The 14,852-nt window shown below is 44.5% G+C and overlaps 1 protein-coding gene across 1 annotated transcript; it reads left to right on the forward strand.

The window, feature by feature from the left end:
- Positions 1–1,572: 1,572 nt before the first annotated feature.
- LOC101757367 (prolyl 4-hydroxylase 1) lies at positions 1,573–6,976 on the forward strand. The gene is made up of 11 exons (XM_004975235.3): positions 1,573–1,827; positions 2,714–2,761; positions 2,977–3,029; positions 3,581–3,646; positions 4,522–4,596; positions 5,169–5,243; positions 5,970–6,040; positions 6,126–6,177; positions 6,296–6,385; positions 6,493–6,585; positions 6,752–6,976. Exons 1-11 carry the CDS (start codon positions 1,761–1,763, stop codon positions 6,857–6,859), a joined length of 798 nt encoding a protein of 265 aa, XP_004975292.1. The 5' UTR covers positions 1,573–1,760; the 3' UTR covers positions 6,860–6,976.
- Positions 6,977–14,852: the final 7,876 nt, after the last annotated feature.

A 14,852-nucleotide genomic window follows, 5' to 3' on the forward strand; every position in this document is an offset into this window, starting at 1 on the left:
GACACGGTTCATACGGAGACGCTCCAGACACGTTTTACTAAAACGTATCTACACTATACTAGAGATGAATTAAAGCGTAGCTTAGAAGAAAATAAAGCATATCTACAGGGGGTTATTGTTGTAGTGTACCTTGTCCAAGAGCTGAATGTTTGGCCAGTATATATGTGGAGGAAATCTGTTACTTCCTTTTTGTTGTAATCCTACCTAGTTGCAACAGATGTTATGGATGCTTCCTTGAGAAAGAAATATGTGTGCAAAGATAATAGTATAGAATAAAAAAGAACTAAGAATGACACGTAAAAACCAGGTTACATTAATGACGTTACATTGCTCTCTAGTTCATTTCCATTTAAAAAACTCTACAGTCCGTATCCACTATTCTTATTTTATTGCCTCTGTTTTTAGGCGGTTAACATTTTTTTTGGACTTTGATGTAGAAAAACTTTATAAGTAAATGTTTAACATTTTAAATACTTTATTAATATAAATGTACCTTGATCTCATAGAGACACGCTATAAATTACCAAACTATGAAGTGTAAATCCCTTGCACTATTTTAATGGTCATATCCTGTGTAATGATAAGAACCAGCATTACAGTTACTCAGTTAGGACAATATACTCGTCTGTCCCAAAAAATTAAGTTATTCTGGGATTCAAAACTTGTCTCGAAAACAAGTGATTCTACCCTATTTGGTATGTGCATGTGCATGCCGCTGCCAATTAATGCTAAGGCAAATAAATAGGGGCAAATAGGATCATTTCACCTTCTTGTTAATTTATCCTAAAATTCCCACACTGGCTTGTTTTTTTTTTGGTGGGACAGAGTATGTACTACTGTGGTTTGCCTTTGATTTCTTTTTTGGTAGGAGAGAGACCAGGGCAACACACTCAAACATTCATGTGTGCGTGTGTGCTGTCAAGTGGATCCTGCCATGTCTAATTTACTCTTGATGAATGGTTGCTTTGAACCATCATCCTATCCATCACCAATAACACCTCATTTAATGAATTTCGTGTCCTCTCAATATGGCTTAACAGACAACCTTTTATAAAACCGCTACATCTTAGTACATTGATACACTGATGCACATCAGCTTATGAATTGATGTCCTTTTCTTTAGAAATACATACTTATCATTAGTTTCTAGATAGAGAAGACGATGTTCAAACCCAAATCTTTTAATCTAGCAACTGGAACTTAGGTTTTCAATTAAACAATAAATTAGATTAGCCACATTTTATGAAAGAAATATTCTTACATTCGATGCTCATTCTTCCACTGTTGATTTTTTTTTCAGGTATACATACGCAAATATTCATAAAAAAGCTTGTTAATGGGCAAGTCTAGCATATACTAGACATTTCAGAATTTATTGTTCGGCACAGTGTAAAAAAATAAAATACAAAATTTTCAGTAAAAAAACATGGAGTGTATTTATATTTTAAAAAAAGAGCTCAATTTTAAACATGGGGAAATTCTAGCTCACAGATTCCCAAGCTTTTGGCTTCGCCACAAACCGGGCATTTTATTAATCCCGCCCGACATGAGAAACCGTAAAGAACGGCCCGACCAGCCCACAAACGGCACAAAGACTAGGAGGGAGGAGTCTTCCCCGGAGTCGCCGGGATTTCTCTCGGCCGGTGGGGAGAGCAGAGCGCCGCGATCCGGCGGCACGGTCAGGCGCCGAGGCGGCGTAGCTATCCTCGGCAGCGGTCGGCGCCCCGGGGGCCCACGCCGCTCGGCGAGATTCGGCGGCGATGGCTCGGTGGCGGGCGCGGCGCCTCCTACCGCTGCTCACCTTCGTCACGCTCGGGATGATCCTCGGTGAGCAACCGCCGCTTTTCCACATCCAATCCCCTCGCTTCCCGCCGGCAGCTCCTGAGCCGTCACTCATCGGGTTTCTTGCTGGATTCGAGCCTGAGCATGGGTTGGACTGCTTGGGAAATGGGAAGCTCGAGGAATCTTGAGCGTGCTTCAGGCTGGATGGTTTCTGCAGCTCCGGTGCCACGGAGCTGTCGGTCTCCCCTTTAAATCTGGCCCCTTAGTGGTTGACGTGGGCTAAATCGCGGAATTTCGACCGCATTTGGGTACTGCGCCACTGAATTCCCTGATCAGCTGACCTGTGAATAGTCTCAACGCCCGGACTAGATGCGATTTTGGGGGATTAAACTTGGTACCGAAGCATTTCTTGTTTTGGGCATCTTGGCATGCACAACGCCCCAGTCATTTTTGTTCCCACTTGCTTGACTGGCGCCCAGGGGTGCCTGCAGTGGCCTCCCAGTTACTCTGATCTAGTGAGTCAAAGCCTTGTGTTGTTGTGTGCTAATGCATTTGACATGGTTGTGTTTTCTTGTAGAGGTGGATCTATAGATTAAGTAGAGCTTCTTTACGAGAAGCACACTTTCTTGGCATGACTAAAAGAAATTAACTTTTATTTTGATGCGCAAAGCCTTTAGTTTATACCATGGTGTGGCAGAGAAAATTCTAGTAAACTTTATCAAATATTCAAATGCAAAGATTGATTATACAATTGTTCTTAATGGTCTTCATGTTGATTAGTATGCCTTCAGCATCAATTGTTATGTTTGGCTTCCTACTGCTCTGTTTTCCAGAAATGCTGGTTTCTCAATTTCAATCAGTGTTAAGAAACTCTGAGTTCTTCGCTTCAACGTATTTTGGTTTCATTTTGCTTTGTTTTTCACAAATACAGGTTCTTTGCTTCAGTTAGCACTTCTCCATCAGCTGGATGATCCCTCACGTATGTTGCCTCCCTGTCTTCATTGCATTCAGCCATTCAACAATATACATGCTTATTTATCTTTGCTCTTTATTTTCCATTACTGAAAGCCCTGTTAATTTTGTCTCACTTCAGTAATATCAAATTCAACACCTTTTATTCCCACCGATTCATTTTTATTTTAGTTTTCGTTTGCTTGCGTCTGTGTGTTACAAAACATTCTTTGTACATGGCAGATTTAATGCATACCGATAATGATCCAGAGGCTGCTGTTCTTCGCCTCGGATATGTAAGTTTTGTTAAGGTCTCAAGCTATATATTCTTCTTTGTGACTATGTTGTGTAAGCATTGTATTCATTTGGCTTATTCTCTTGCAATCCACCCTAAATGGCTTCTCTAATCAGTTTACTGTCACTGGAAATGGTCTAGCAAGCTGTTATATTTCTCTACAAAACTGAACCGCCAAATAGATTTATTTGGGAGAATCAATTCAGCATGGCAACTGCTAGTCTGTGGAATGTATAGAAATACAGTGTAGTGGTAGTTTTAGGTTTTTCTATTTTTATCTCTGAAACGTGGAATGTATTTTCTGCTAAAGTGATTACGCAAATGTCTCTTGAGTTCTATGAAATTTAGTACATCTGTATTTGAAAATTTCTGGGCTTGTGACCTAATTGAAGTTGCACTCACTGTTTTGCTCATGAAACATAATTGCATAACTGATTGCACTATAGTTCAGTTCGCACTAACTAAATGCTCAGTTTGTTAGCCCATTTGAGTAGCATCAACCTGTCTAGCAATTCCATTTTTCTCACGAATTAAATTATTTATAATGTGTAGGTGAAGCCTGAGGTTATCAGCTGGACACCAAGGATAATTGTTTTCCATAATTTTCTTAGTTCAGAGGTTCGGCCCTCATGCTCTTTTTTCTTGATCATGCAGGAGAGTTGTGTATCATTATAGTTAGAAGAAAAAAGGGATAAGAACCCTTACCCCCCCTCCCCCACCCACCCACCCACCTACACACCCCACTATGACTCCATACCAACCAGCGCCTTTTCCACAGTATAACAACCTACCTCGACCTAAACATTCACACCTCAATTGTTCGGCCCTCATTCTCTTTTTGAGCCCAAGGCAATAGCAGCATGCACAATGCCACTATGCATACGTTGCACCAACGTAACTGATAGTAGGAATGAATGGTATTACTGGGTTTCTTTTGCTTTCTATATACTATTGCTGGAAAATGTTGCTAGGGAGATTGCTATTGTTTGTAGTAATATTTAACTTCCGAGCAGCGATGTTTACTTCCAGTTCAGTGATACTGTGAGATGTGTTGGGCAGAAGCAAAATGCAACAGTATGTTTATATGACTGGGTCTATTGCGGCCTCTCTCGATGGTGGTAATAGATAAAACCAATAATATGAGTCTATGAGAAAGCAAAGATTTGAACCACTAAATGGATTTGAATCTGTGCCTATCTAAACAATCCCTGACAGCGAATCACATTGACAGGGTAACATACTTTAGTTCCATGCTTCTTTGTATGATTTCTCTAGCCTGTTCCAGTTTAGAGTTTTTACTTTTTATTTTTTTTAAAAAAAGTATATACTTTCTAGTGTATTAGTGTCATATGACTTACTGACTTCAGATCCATTCCCCTGTTGATCGTAACCAAGACATCAAATTATTAGCAAATGCATATCTCTTTGTATTTGGATGTTAATTTTTCTATGTTTGGTTCTTCTGGTAAGACATTTAATGATAATATTTATAGGAATGTGACTACCTAATGGCAATTGCTAGACCAAGACTCCAAATTTCCACTGTAGTGGACGTCGCAACAGGAAAGGTATGTTGATTCTAATACATAATATTTGATATTTTATCTTTCAGTAAGGGGTGGACCTAGGTGAGCAGATGGCTGGGGTATTGTCAACATGATTGCAAAACTTGGGTCATTAAATAACTGTGAGAATAGTTATCTTCTGTTGGACTTAATAAATCGTTGGGGTCAGCTGACCCTGACAAATAGCCCTAGTTCCGCCCCTGAAGAAACAGGAAATGTCAGAATTAATATCTGTTTGTTAGAATGTGTTTGATATGCTATCAGTATCTACTTGTGAAGTTGGAGATCTTGCGATCTTGCTGTATTTGTTTCTTCAGTTTTTGGCCCTGAAATGTTGTCATGTTAAGTTTTCGAGGCATGAAGTATAGGTTCTTCACATCCTAGTTTTGACATGGTAGAAGTATGGCATCTTTATACGTTTATTTATGAAAAAAGATGAATTATTAGGCTGGGAGTATTTTGAGGAATTTGTACCTAATTGTCTTTTTTGGATAAATTTCTGAAAACCTGAGGCATGTGATTCTTGTCTTTTCTGTATTTATGAATTATGATGTCACTGTTTCTATGCTATCCAGGGTGTAAAAAGTGATGTTCGTACAAGTTCTGGTATGTTCGTGAATTCTGAAGAGAGAAAATCTCCAGTCATTCAGGTCTGTTTGCTGCTTTACTGCAGGTTTCACACCACTAAACAATGAACTAGAATTTTGTTTATGTTACATAACATGGTTTTTGTAGTGTTTTCTGTTTGTCGTTCTCCGTTAGTTATCGGTTTGTGATAATGATACAGGGGAGTGCATTCGCATATGTTAGATGGGTGATTACAACGGAATCAAGTTCTGTTCATGAGACACGTTTACTCAACAAAATAATATCTCTTTCATAAAAGTGCTGCATCTTCCAAACAACATTTTCTGAATTAATTCAACTCATGATTCATCTTTACTCGTCCTCTATCTGTTAGGATGAGTTTACCTTTGTCCTATTTTATTTTGATACTAAGGTACTAATGCACCCTATTAGAAGTAACCAGGATTTGTGACAATGTAATTTGAGATTGTTTTTTTTTTTTGGGGTGGGGTGGGGGGGTGGGGTTCGAATCTGAAGAAATTATATGACTGAATACATGCCATTCTCCTCAGTTAACTAATTTATACCCATGTAAAAAGAAGGCCCTACAATGTGTAGTTATCTTTAACACCATCTGGTTACGGCATTTTACTTATGCTCTGTCGAAGTAATTGAATTATCCAACATGCATTGCATATGCATGATATATTCAATGTATTGCAGTGCTAGATCAAGTTCTAGAGTTTACAATTTAACCTTAGGAGTTGTATTGCTTAGTCTTGTTCTTTACATTTGCTTGCCTTGTGTAGGCTATAGAAAAGAGGATTTCTGTTTTCTCTCAAATACCTAAAGAAAATGGGGAACTCATTCAAGTATTGAGGTACTCGATGGATTTAATATAGCAAATTTTCTTTCTATGTTCTTCTACTTAACTGTTTTTGTGAGTTGACTTCAATAATTTACAGGTATGAAGCAAGTCAATATTATAGGCCACATCATGATTACTTTTCCGATACTGTAAGTTGAGCATATAAGGCAAGTTTCAGGATGTAGATTCTTGTGAAATCACCAGTTTATTATTTCCTGTTACAATTAGTTATCTGTCACATGAATCAATATGGATTTTATACTGCAGTTTAACCTCAAACGTGGGGGGCAGCGCGTTGCTACAATGCTGATGTATTTGACTGATGGTGTTGAAGGTGGTGAAACCCACTTTCCACAGGTTAGCTCACATCGTGTCAATTCATCATGATGTTAAACAGAACTCTGTTTCACGTGTCATGTGATTTGTGCTGGTCTGATATTCGACTACTCTTATATCTGCTCCAGGCAGGAGAAGGCCAGTGCAGCTGCGGAGGAAACATTGTGCGAGGACTGTGTGTCAAGCCAAACAAAGGCGATGCCGTTCTCTTCTGGAGCATGGTGTGTTATTCTCTCTGGTTTTGGAAATCCTGCTCAGGCATACATTTATTTAAGCGTGTGGTGAAATATTCCAATGCTCCTACTTATTAGTTGTGTTGTTTTTCTTAAAACACCCTGTTGTCCGACACAAATGTTTTGCCGTGCTGATTTATCGGCTTTGTTTCAGGGATTGGATGGTAACACGGACCCCAACAGCATGCACAGCGGGTGCCCTGTCCTGAAAGGGGAGAAATGGTCGGCGACGAAATGGATGAGGCAGAAGATGACTTTCTGATTATTTTTGTTTGGTTGGTACAGGGAAATTCTGTTAATTTTCTTTTCTGTGTACAACATTTTGGTGAATCTGACAAGTAAATGAATAGAGCTGAAGGAATCACCTCATGTTTGCATATGTGCCCCATTTTTAGAAAACAGCCTTTAGCCGTCGTAGGAGCATCTCCAACAGCTTATCTATACTAAAGACTAAAAAAATAAAAAAACTGCTCCACCATATTTGCTATATGAATTGCTATCCTAATTTTTTAGCTAGGATCTAAATTTTTATATGCAAATATAGCAATCCAATGGATTTCTATTTCCTCGATTCACTGGCGGGAGCCTCTAACCGTTTTCCCCCGCTCGTTCATTCCCCTTCGGCCCCGCGCCCGCCACCATCCTCTCTTCCTCCGTTCCCGCGCCGCCACCGCCCTCTCCATCTCCGGCTACCGGCGCCGCCATGGAAGGTGTCGAGGCCCTTCCCAGAACCCCTTCGCCGCCCACCACCAGCCCTACCCGGCTCTGGCCACCTCCTATACCTCCAAGCGGAAGGCACAACGGCTCCTAGGGGTTCCGCCACCTCCATCAGCACATCCGCGGTTGGCAGGGTGGATGGGGCCGGGCCACCGAGGTTAAGCCGACGAGCAAAAGGCCGCCCCACGACCCTTCCTCGCCCATAGCCGCGCGTAAGGCGGGTGCCGCAGCCGCCGGTCCGACTCCTCTTTAAGCTTCGCCGGCACTTGTGCTCCTGGAGCTCGATTCGAGGCCATCCTCCGCAAAATTCGTCATACTCCGCTTCGATTTGAGGTAGTCCGTCGCCGATTCGTTGTCTTCCCCTCCGATTCGACGCTGCCCGCGATGACCGCCACCGCCCTCCATGGCGGAGATGAGCGGCGAGGGTCGGGCTGCAGGCTCGACCCCGCCACACCCTCCTCCTCAACGACCTCACCACGACCCAGCGCACTTGGCCGCCTGATTCGCCGCCTAGCGGAGATTGCTTTTGCCCTGAAGTGCACGGGAGAGCACCACACGGCACCTCCGCCCCAACAGACGTGGGCGAGCTCCGCCCCCATAGACACGAGCAAGCTCTGGGCGGCGATCTAAAGGCGATGTAGGTAAGGGGAGACAAGAGACATGGAAGGAGAGACACTGACAGGCAGGTCCCACTTGTCAGTGTCATGTATCCAAAACTATAGGTACACTGTTGGAGAAGGCAACCTTTGGATACTCAAAATTTTCTCTCTCCCGTAACTTAAAAAAAGATTTTAGGTATCCAATTTTACCAAAACTGTTGAAGATGCTCTAAGAGCATCTCCAGCGGTTGATCTAAACGATTTGCTATACCTAAAAACTACCAGAATACTAAAAAAACAAAAAAAATTACTCCAGCAGATGACCTATATGGATTGCTATATCTAAAATATTAGGCTAGGATCTAAATTTCTCTCTTCAACGTGCAAATATACTGATCCAACTTTGGATCGGTAAACTAGAAGTGTGAGCGGGGAGGGCCAACTGCCTGCTTGAGACATTTCTGCGTTACGCCCACCGCCGACTTTCCCTGGATGGCGACTCCTCCGTCAGCCGGACCTCACTGCTGACCTCGCCGCCCACAAGCCCTCACCTCTCCACCCACCGAACCCCACCCTAGAGCTCGCCATCGTCCACCCTCACCCTCCGCGACCCCGATTTTGCCACCGCTACCCCTAGCTAGCTGATCCGCTCCTGCCTGTCCGGCTGTTGGCACACCACCGACTCCCACCCCAACCTCAGCGACGACGACTGCCGTCCTCCAACCTACGCCAAGCCCATCCTCCAACCTATAGCTACTCCATGGGACCGAGATGGCCAATGATAGAGGGAAAGAAGGAGGCAAGGAACATGCCTGGAAGTCATCGATTAGAGGCATTCACCGTCGATTAGCGCTCCACCGGTCAAGCCCGGTTGCGGGCGAGTGCCACCGTGCAGGCGCTCCACCGGGCCATCCTCGGCACGGGCAAGCTCCTCTGCACGGTCTTACCCACCGCGCAGGCGAGCTCCGCTAGCCTTGCCTCGACATAGGCGAGCGTTGCCGCACGGGCGAGGGGGCGCGGCTAGGGGTGGCTGACGAGCTAGATCAGCTCGTTAAGGCTCGTTTTATAACGAGCTAGCTCAGCTAAGGTCATTAAGGTTGACGAGCTAATGGCTCGGTTTGTTCGAATGTTCGAGCCGGCTCATTTGGCTCACGAACCAAGCATTGTTCAACATTAATGTTAAGATTAGTTATGATATTAACTAATATATGATAATTTAAGCATTCTAACAATATCTAAAATTTTAGCTCACGGTGATATTAATGAAAAAAATAATATAAATCAATAAATTAGGATAATTTTAATGTATAGAGAATCAAAATATACTTAATTAATACAAAAATTGACTTGTAATCTGAATGACAAGTTTATTTTAACCAAATAATATAAATACAACTATATTAATAGAAAATAAGTTTGGTAGAATCATCTTTATCAAGCCTAATGAGCTAATTGAACAGCTCACGGGCAGTTCACAAGCTGGCTCGTTAAGAATGAGCTAAAATTGAGGCTTAGCTTGGCTCGTTTAAAGATCAAGCCAAGATGAACCAGTGAAACCAATAAATATGCTGCGTCAGTTCATGAGCCTCGAGTTTTTTAGCCAGCCCTAGGTGCAGCGGGTGGAGGGAGCAGAGGGTGGCGGGAGAGTTTTTTAGCCAGCCCTAGGTGCAGCGGGTGGAGGGAGCAGAGGGTGGCGGGAGAGTTTTTTAGCCAGCCCTAGGTGCAGCGGGTGGAGGGAGCAGAGGGTGGCGGGAGAGTGGAGGAGAGGACGACGCAAGGGAGACGAAGGATTGGGAGAGAAGATAGGTTAATTTTGCAAATTGACCCTGTAAAAAGATTCCATTCATAGATAAGTCCTTGAGAGAAATATTGGTCATGGGTTTTAGGTAGACTTCCGGAGAAAGGTTCATTTTTTTTTGCAAAACCTTCTCTCTCCTATACCTAAAACCAGTTTTAGGTATACAAGCTTACCAACTGTACTGGAGATGTTCTAAGTGCAACCAAACCAAATTTTAGAGCCTTTGTCTGTCGACCTTTTGGGCTTCAACTTCACCGTGTAGCTGACGAGCCCACGTGCTTGTGTTGGAGGTTCAGGTTCCACTCTTTCTCGCCGATGAGCAACCTTTGGCAAGCAAATTCATAATAGGAAGCCTTGCGCATGTGGTGCATGTGCGCGTTCACCTGCCAGTGTTTCAATCAACCATAGCAACTAGTGGCAGATTTAGAAAAATTGTTAGAAGGGACTCTTGCCTTCATCTTCTACCTCTAGGTTCTCCTTTCAAGCTTCAATGGATATAAATTTGGTAGGGGGCCTTAGGTGGGGCTCCATAGCTGTAGCAACGGTATGAGGGGCTCGAGTCCCGTCCGCCCCGATGCTAGATCCGCCCCTGATGGCAACCAATGGGATTCCACGACATAGGGACACGTTGACAGTAGACAGCATAGGCTCAACCTCGACTGGCAATGCATGCAAGTTACTCCCAGACAGTGTAGAGGAGACTGCGGCCTCGGGTCTCTCAAAGACGGGGGAGCTTCAATGGATGTTGTGACTGGTTGCTCAGGACTTCGGTGCTTTGGGGATCCCATACCTAGAGTTCTCAGATCTCGGCTGGCCCTTTAACGAGGGGGAGATCTAAGAGGTGATTAAGAACCTTCCTCTCGACAAGGAACCTGGGCTTGATGGCTTCGCTAGTCGCTTCTATAGGTCGACCTGGCATGTTATTAAGAGAGACATAATAAGAGCTTTCGATGCCCTCTCTTTCATGGATTTTCGGAGCCTCCACCATTTGAATGACGCAATATCAGTCCTCTGGCCCAAGTAGGTCGATCCCATGTCATTGGGGGACTACCACCCAATCAGCCTCATTCACAGTTTTGCAAGATCTTTTCCAAGGTGTTTGCGAACTGCTTCGCCCCCCACTTGCATTGTCTGGTCTCACCAAACTAGAGCTCTTTCATAAAAGGTCGACACATACAAGACAACTTTCGGTACGCCCATTGAACGGCTAAGGTCTTAGTGGGGTCCCGAGGACCATTCTCAAGGTGGACCTCACTAAGGCCTTTAACTCAATTTCTTGGGTCTTCCTGCTGGACCTCCTCTCCGCTATCGGTTGTCAGAGGACTTGGTCCGAATGGATCTCAGCATTACTCTCCACGGCTAGCACGAAGATCTTTATGAATGGCGCCCCCGTGGGGAGAATTTTCCATGGTCGCGGGCTCAGACAACGCGATCCACTCTTGCCGATGCTCTTCATTCTAGTTATGGAATGTTTCAACGCTATGGTCAACACGGCTGAGGGTCAAGGCTTGTTCACTCCTTTGGGACAGTCAGCAATCAGGCACCGCATCTCCCTGTATGCTGACGATGTGATCATCTTCCTTTCACTGGTCGAGCAGGATCTTCTATTGATCAAAGAGATCCTTGGGCCTCAGGGTTAGCTGCTAACTACACCAAGAGTCAGGCATACCCCATTAATTGTTATGAAGAGGAGATGTCAGGTCGGGGAGTTTCCTTGCTCCTACTTGGGAGTACCTCTCTCGATCTACAAGCTGCCTAAAGCGTATATACAACCCTTGTCAACAAAGTTGCTAAATGACTCCCAGCTTGGAAAGGGAGACTTCTCAACAGGAGTGGTCGCTTAATTTTGGCAAAGTCAACTCTCTGCGCCATCCCTGTTCACATTTTGAGGCCATTGCTATCTCACCCTGGGCTATCAAAACCATATGTTAGTCAGAGGATTACTATAGTGTAGATCTGAGGCAGTGGCGGGAGGTAAATGTGCGGTCGCTTGGGTCAACGTTAGTTGCCCTAAAGAGCTCAGGGGCCTTGGCATCCCCAATCTTCAGCTTATAGGGATGTCCTTTAGGATGCGTAAGTTATGGCTCACCCGAACTGACAGTGCTTGAATTTGGAAGGGCTTTCGCCTAGCGGAAAACGGACTCACTACAGCCTTCTTCAACACATCTGCCTCTATTCAGGTCGTCAACGGAGAGGGCGCTTTGTTCTGGAAGGACAACTGGATCACTAGTTGCTCCATCCAAGCGCTGGCACCAAACCTTTGGGCGGTCGTCCCGGTTCGCACAATGAACTCGCGTACGGTTTTGCACGGTCTTGCAAATCGGCAATGGGTTCGGGACATTTTGCACTCACCATGCAAGTGATCATGCAATATCTACGGATTTGTGACTTGTTTCGAGACCTGAACCTTTCTTAGGTACTATACAGGTTTGTTTGGCACTGGTCAATATCCGGGGAGTTTTCTTCAGCCTCTACATATCGGGCTATGATCTTGGGCCGCACAGAACTGCTGGGCGCTGCCCAGTTATGGGAGGTGTAGGCACTGGGAAAATGTCGCTTCTTCGTTTGACTGGTTCTACACGGTTGCTGCTGGACGTCTAACTAGCTCCGGCGCCATGGACTACGGGATAGGGATGAGTGCCCACTATGTGCTTAAGAAGTCAAAACCTTAGACCATTTGCTCACAGGCTAAGTCCACAGTAGGGAAACTTGGTTCCGGGTGCTTCCGTACCTCCAGCTTCAGGATCTAACACCATTGGTGGAGTGCCCCTTCGCAGATTGGTGGATGTAGGACACGAAGCATGTTGTTCCGAAGATCCATTGCAAAGGTTTTGATTCATTAGCCTAGTTGGTTTCATGGTCGCTTTGTGTCACACCCGGTTTGAAAGGCCAAACTAGATGACTTTAGTAAATATCAAAAATAGTGTTAAAACATAAAGAGAGGGTTTCATAGATTACATAACCAGAAATGAGATAAAAATCTCTAGTATAAGCAGCGGATCTCCAACAACTCCACAGGCAGTTGACTGGGGGAAATGTACACCTAGCAAATCTTCAAAGTCTTCAACAGATTTGTCTTGTACTGAACAACAGATATAGCAAGTGTGAGTACATTTATGGTTGGTACTCAGCAAGTGTGGGGAAATGTGTAGTGTAAGACCTAGTCAAGGAATAGCTGATTAGTTTACTACATTTAAGCGCATTTTTAAAGTTGGTCAAGTTTTATTAGCATGCTATTTACTAGAATATAAATTTGTACCACCCAATTAAGTATAAGAGCAAGAATATATCACGAACATAAATAAAACATAAATATGACACATGTTAATTATTCTTCAAGTTCAATTATCATGCGAGGGTCCAGGCCACTCTTGACCGTGAGCACGGCTGATATACTAGTTTTACACTCAACAGAGATTGTACACTTTCACCATAAGTCGCGTAAAAGTCCAAGAGAACTTTAGACCCAATCATGTTGTGCAAAAGTACGTACTTATTGTCGACCATACACCTATGGTCCACTGGGAGGCTTGGACAATCCTACAATACTAGGCTGTACACCAACACGTATCAGACAAGGAGACTACGGTGCAGGACGGCGTGGTCTATGTGGCAGACAAGGACTAGTCATGAATTAGGAAACTATTCATAGAAACTAGAGTAGGACTTTCTGGTTGAATCCAACTAGTACTCTTGTACAACAATTAACCTGTAACCCTGCCCCAGCAATATAAGGCAAGGCAGGGACCCCCTCCAAACATCTCATCAATCAATACAATCCAACCAACACACAGGATGCAGGGTATTACGTGATATAAGTAGCCCAAACCTGTCTAAATCATCTGTTCGAGTTCACCTTCGAATTCCTGGTCTTCGACGAGCCCACGCATAAAACACTATGTTGGGTACCCCCTCGGTAGGTTGCCGGGTCTAAATACCGACAGCTGGTGCACCAGGTAGGCGATCTCGCTAAAGATCCACTAGCGAACTCGGTGACTCCTGTCATCATCAAGCCTACCGTCGCGTTCAAAAAAGGCGCAACATTTGTCTTCGACTCCTACGTTTACATCGCGGATGGCACTGGGAACTTCTGCCGCCACATCGCACCAACCCTGGAGGAGAAGCACTATGACATCAACCTCCATCGCCAAGCTCTAGAGGACTTTGTTGAAAATTCAACAAAATTTTCGACCTCTTCTGAGGTCCCAGGGGTGAGTCCATGTACAACTCGACTTGTACCACCAGTTGGACTAGTTCCCGCGAGCTAGCGCTCGAGACATCGTGCGAATTGGTCTACAATACAAGTCAGTTCCCGTTAGAACTCTGCAACACGGGCACCATCTACCAAACTTCCTTGTCCAGATCCCAATCCAACTCGAATTCGATCGAGGACTTCGACTACTACTCGGATCCGGATGAGGAGATTCCCTTATCAGGTCCACAGCAGGGCCTGGTAATCACATCTACTCCACAAGGCAGATTCATCTACTAGCCCGGCATGAAACCATCTGCCCTCGCTAGGGGCAATGAGTCATGCCTCGTCGCGTACCTTGAAAACCTCCCATACCAAGATGGGACACCTCTATCTTTTATCTATGAAGAAGACAACCCTACGGAGATCATCACGTCAAGATCGGGTAGTTTCTCCCTAGAGCGAGAACTACTTGCCATTATCACTCCTCAAAGAGCCAATGATGATGGTGGAGAGCAACCGAAAAGGACTCCACGACGCGAGTGCCATCCAGACGACGTGTCGGCGGATGAACTCTCTGCCAATATTCAAGGAGAAGAGATAGAAGATCAAAGGGCATGCCGGCGAGCAAGAAATACAAAGCGAGCAGAACGTCCATGCTGCCTTGCAAACGACCTACCCATCATGAACCTGGATCAAGCATTCGAAGCAGGTTTATTTCATCAACATAACACTCCTCTCACCGTCATCGCCTCCATTGACCTGCTCACTTGGGAGATGATGCAAGACAAGTACACCAGGCAACTAGCTTTCCTAGTAGAGCACATGTTCGAACTACTCGATCGACAGAGTCCGATCCACTCAGTCCGATGACCTCCTGCCACCATGGCAGTAGCGGCAGGCATCCAAGTCGCCACGAAGCTGCTAGAAACAAGGTTCCTAGGATTGA

The sequence above is a fragment of the Setaria italica genome, chromosome VII (assembly GCF_000263155.2).
Source record: "Setaria italica strain Yugu1 chromosome VII, Setaria_italica_v2.0, whole genome shotgun sequence".
In the NCBI taxonomy this organism is placed as follows: Eukaryota; Viridiplantae; Streptophyta; class Magnoliopsida; order Poales; family Poaceae; genus Setaria; species Setaria italica.

Coding starts and splice junctions, on each gene's coding strand:
- LOC101757367 (XM_004975235.3), top strand. CDS start 1,761: ATGGCTCGGTGGCGGGCGCGGCGCCTCCTACCGCTGCTCACCTTCGTC. Junction 3,647..4,521: donor ATAATTTTCTTAGTTCAGAG/GTTCGGCCCTCA, acceptor TAATATTTATAG/GAATGTGACTACCTAATGGC. Junction 4,597..5,168: donor TGGACGTCGCAACAGGAAAG/GTATGTTGATTC, acceptor TATGCTATCCAG/GGTGTAAAAAGTGATGTTCG.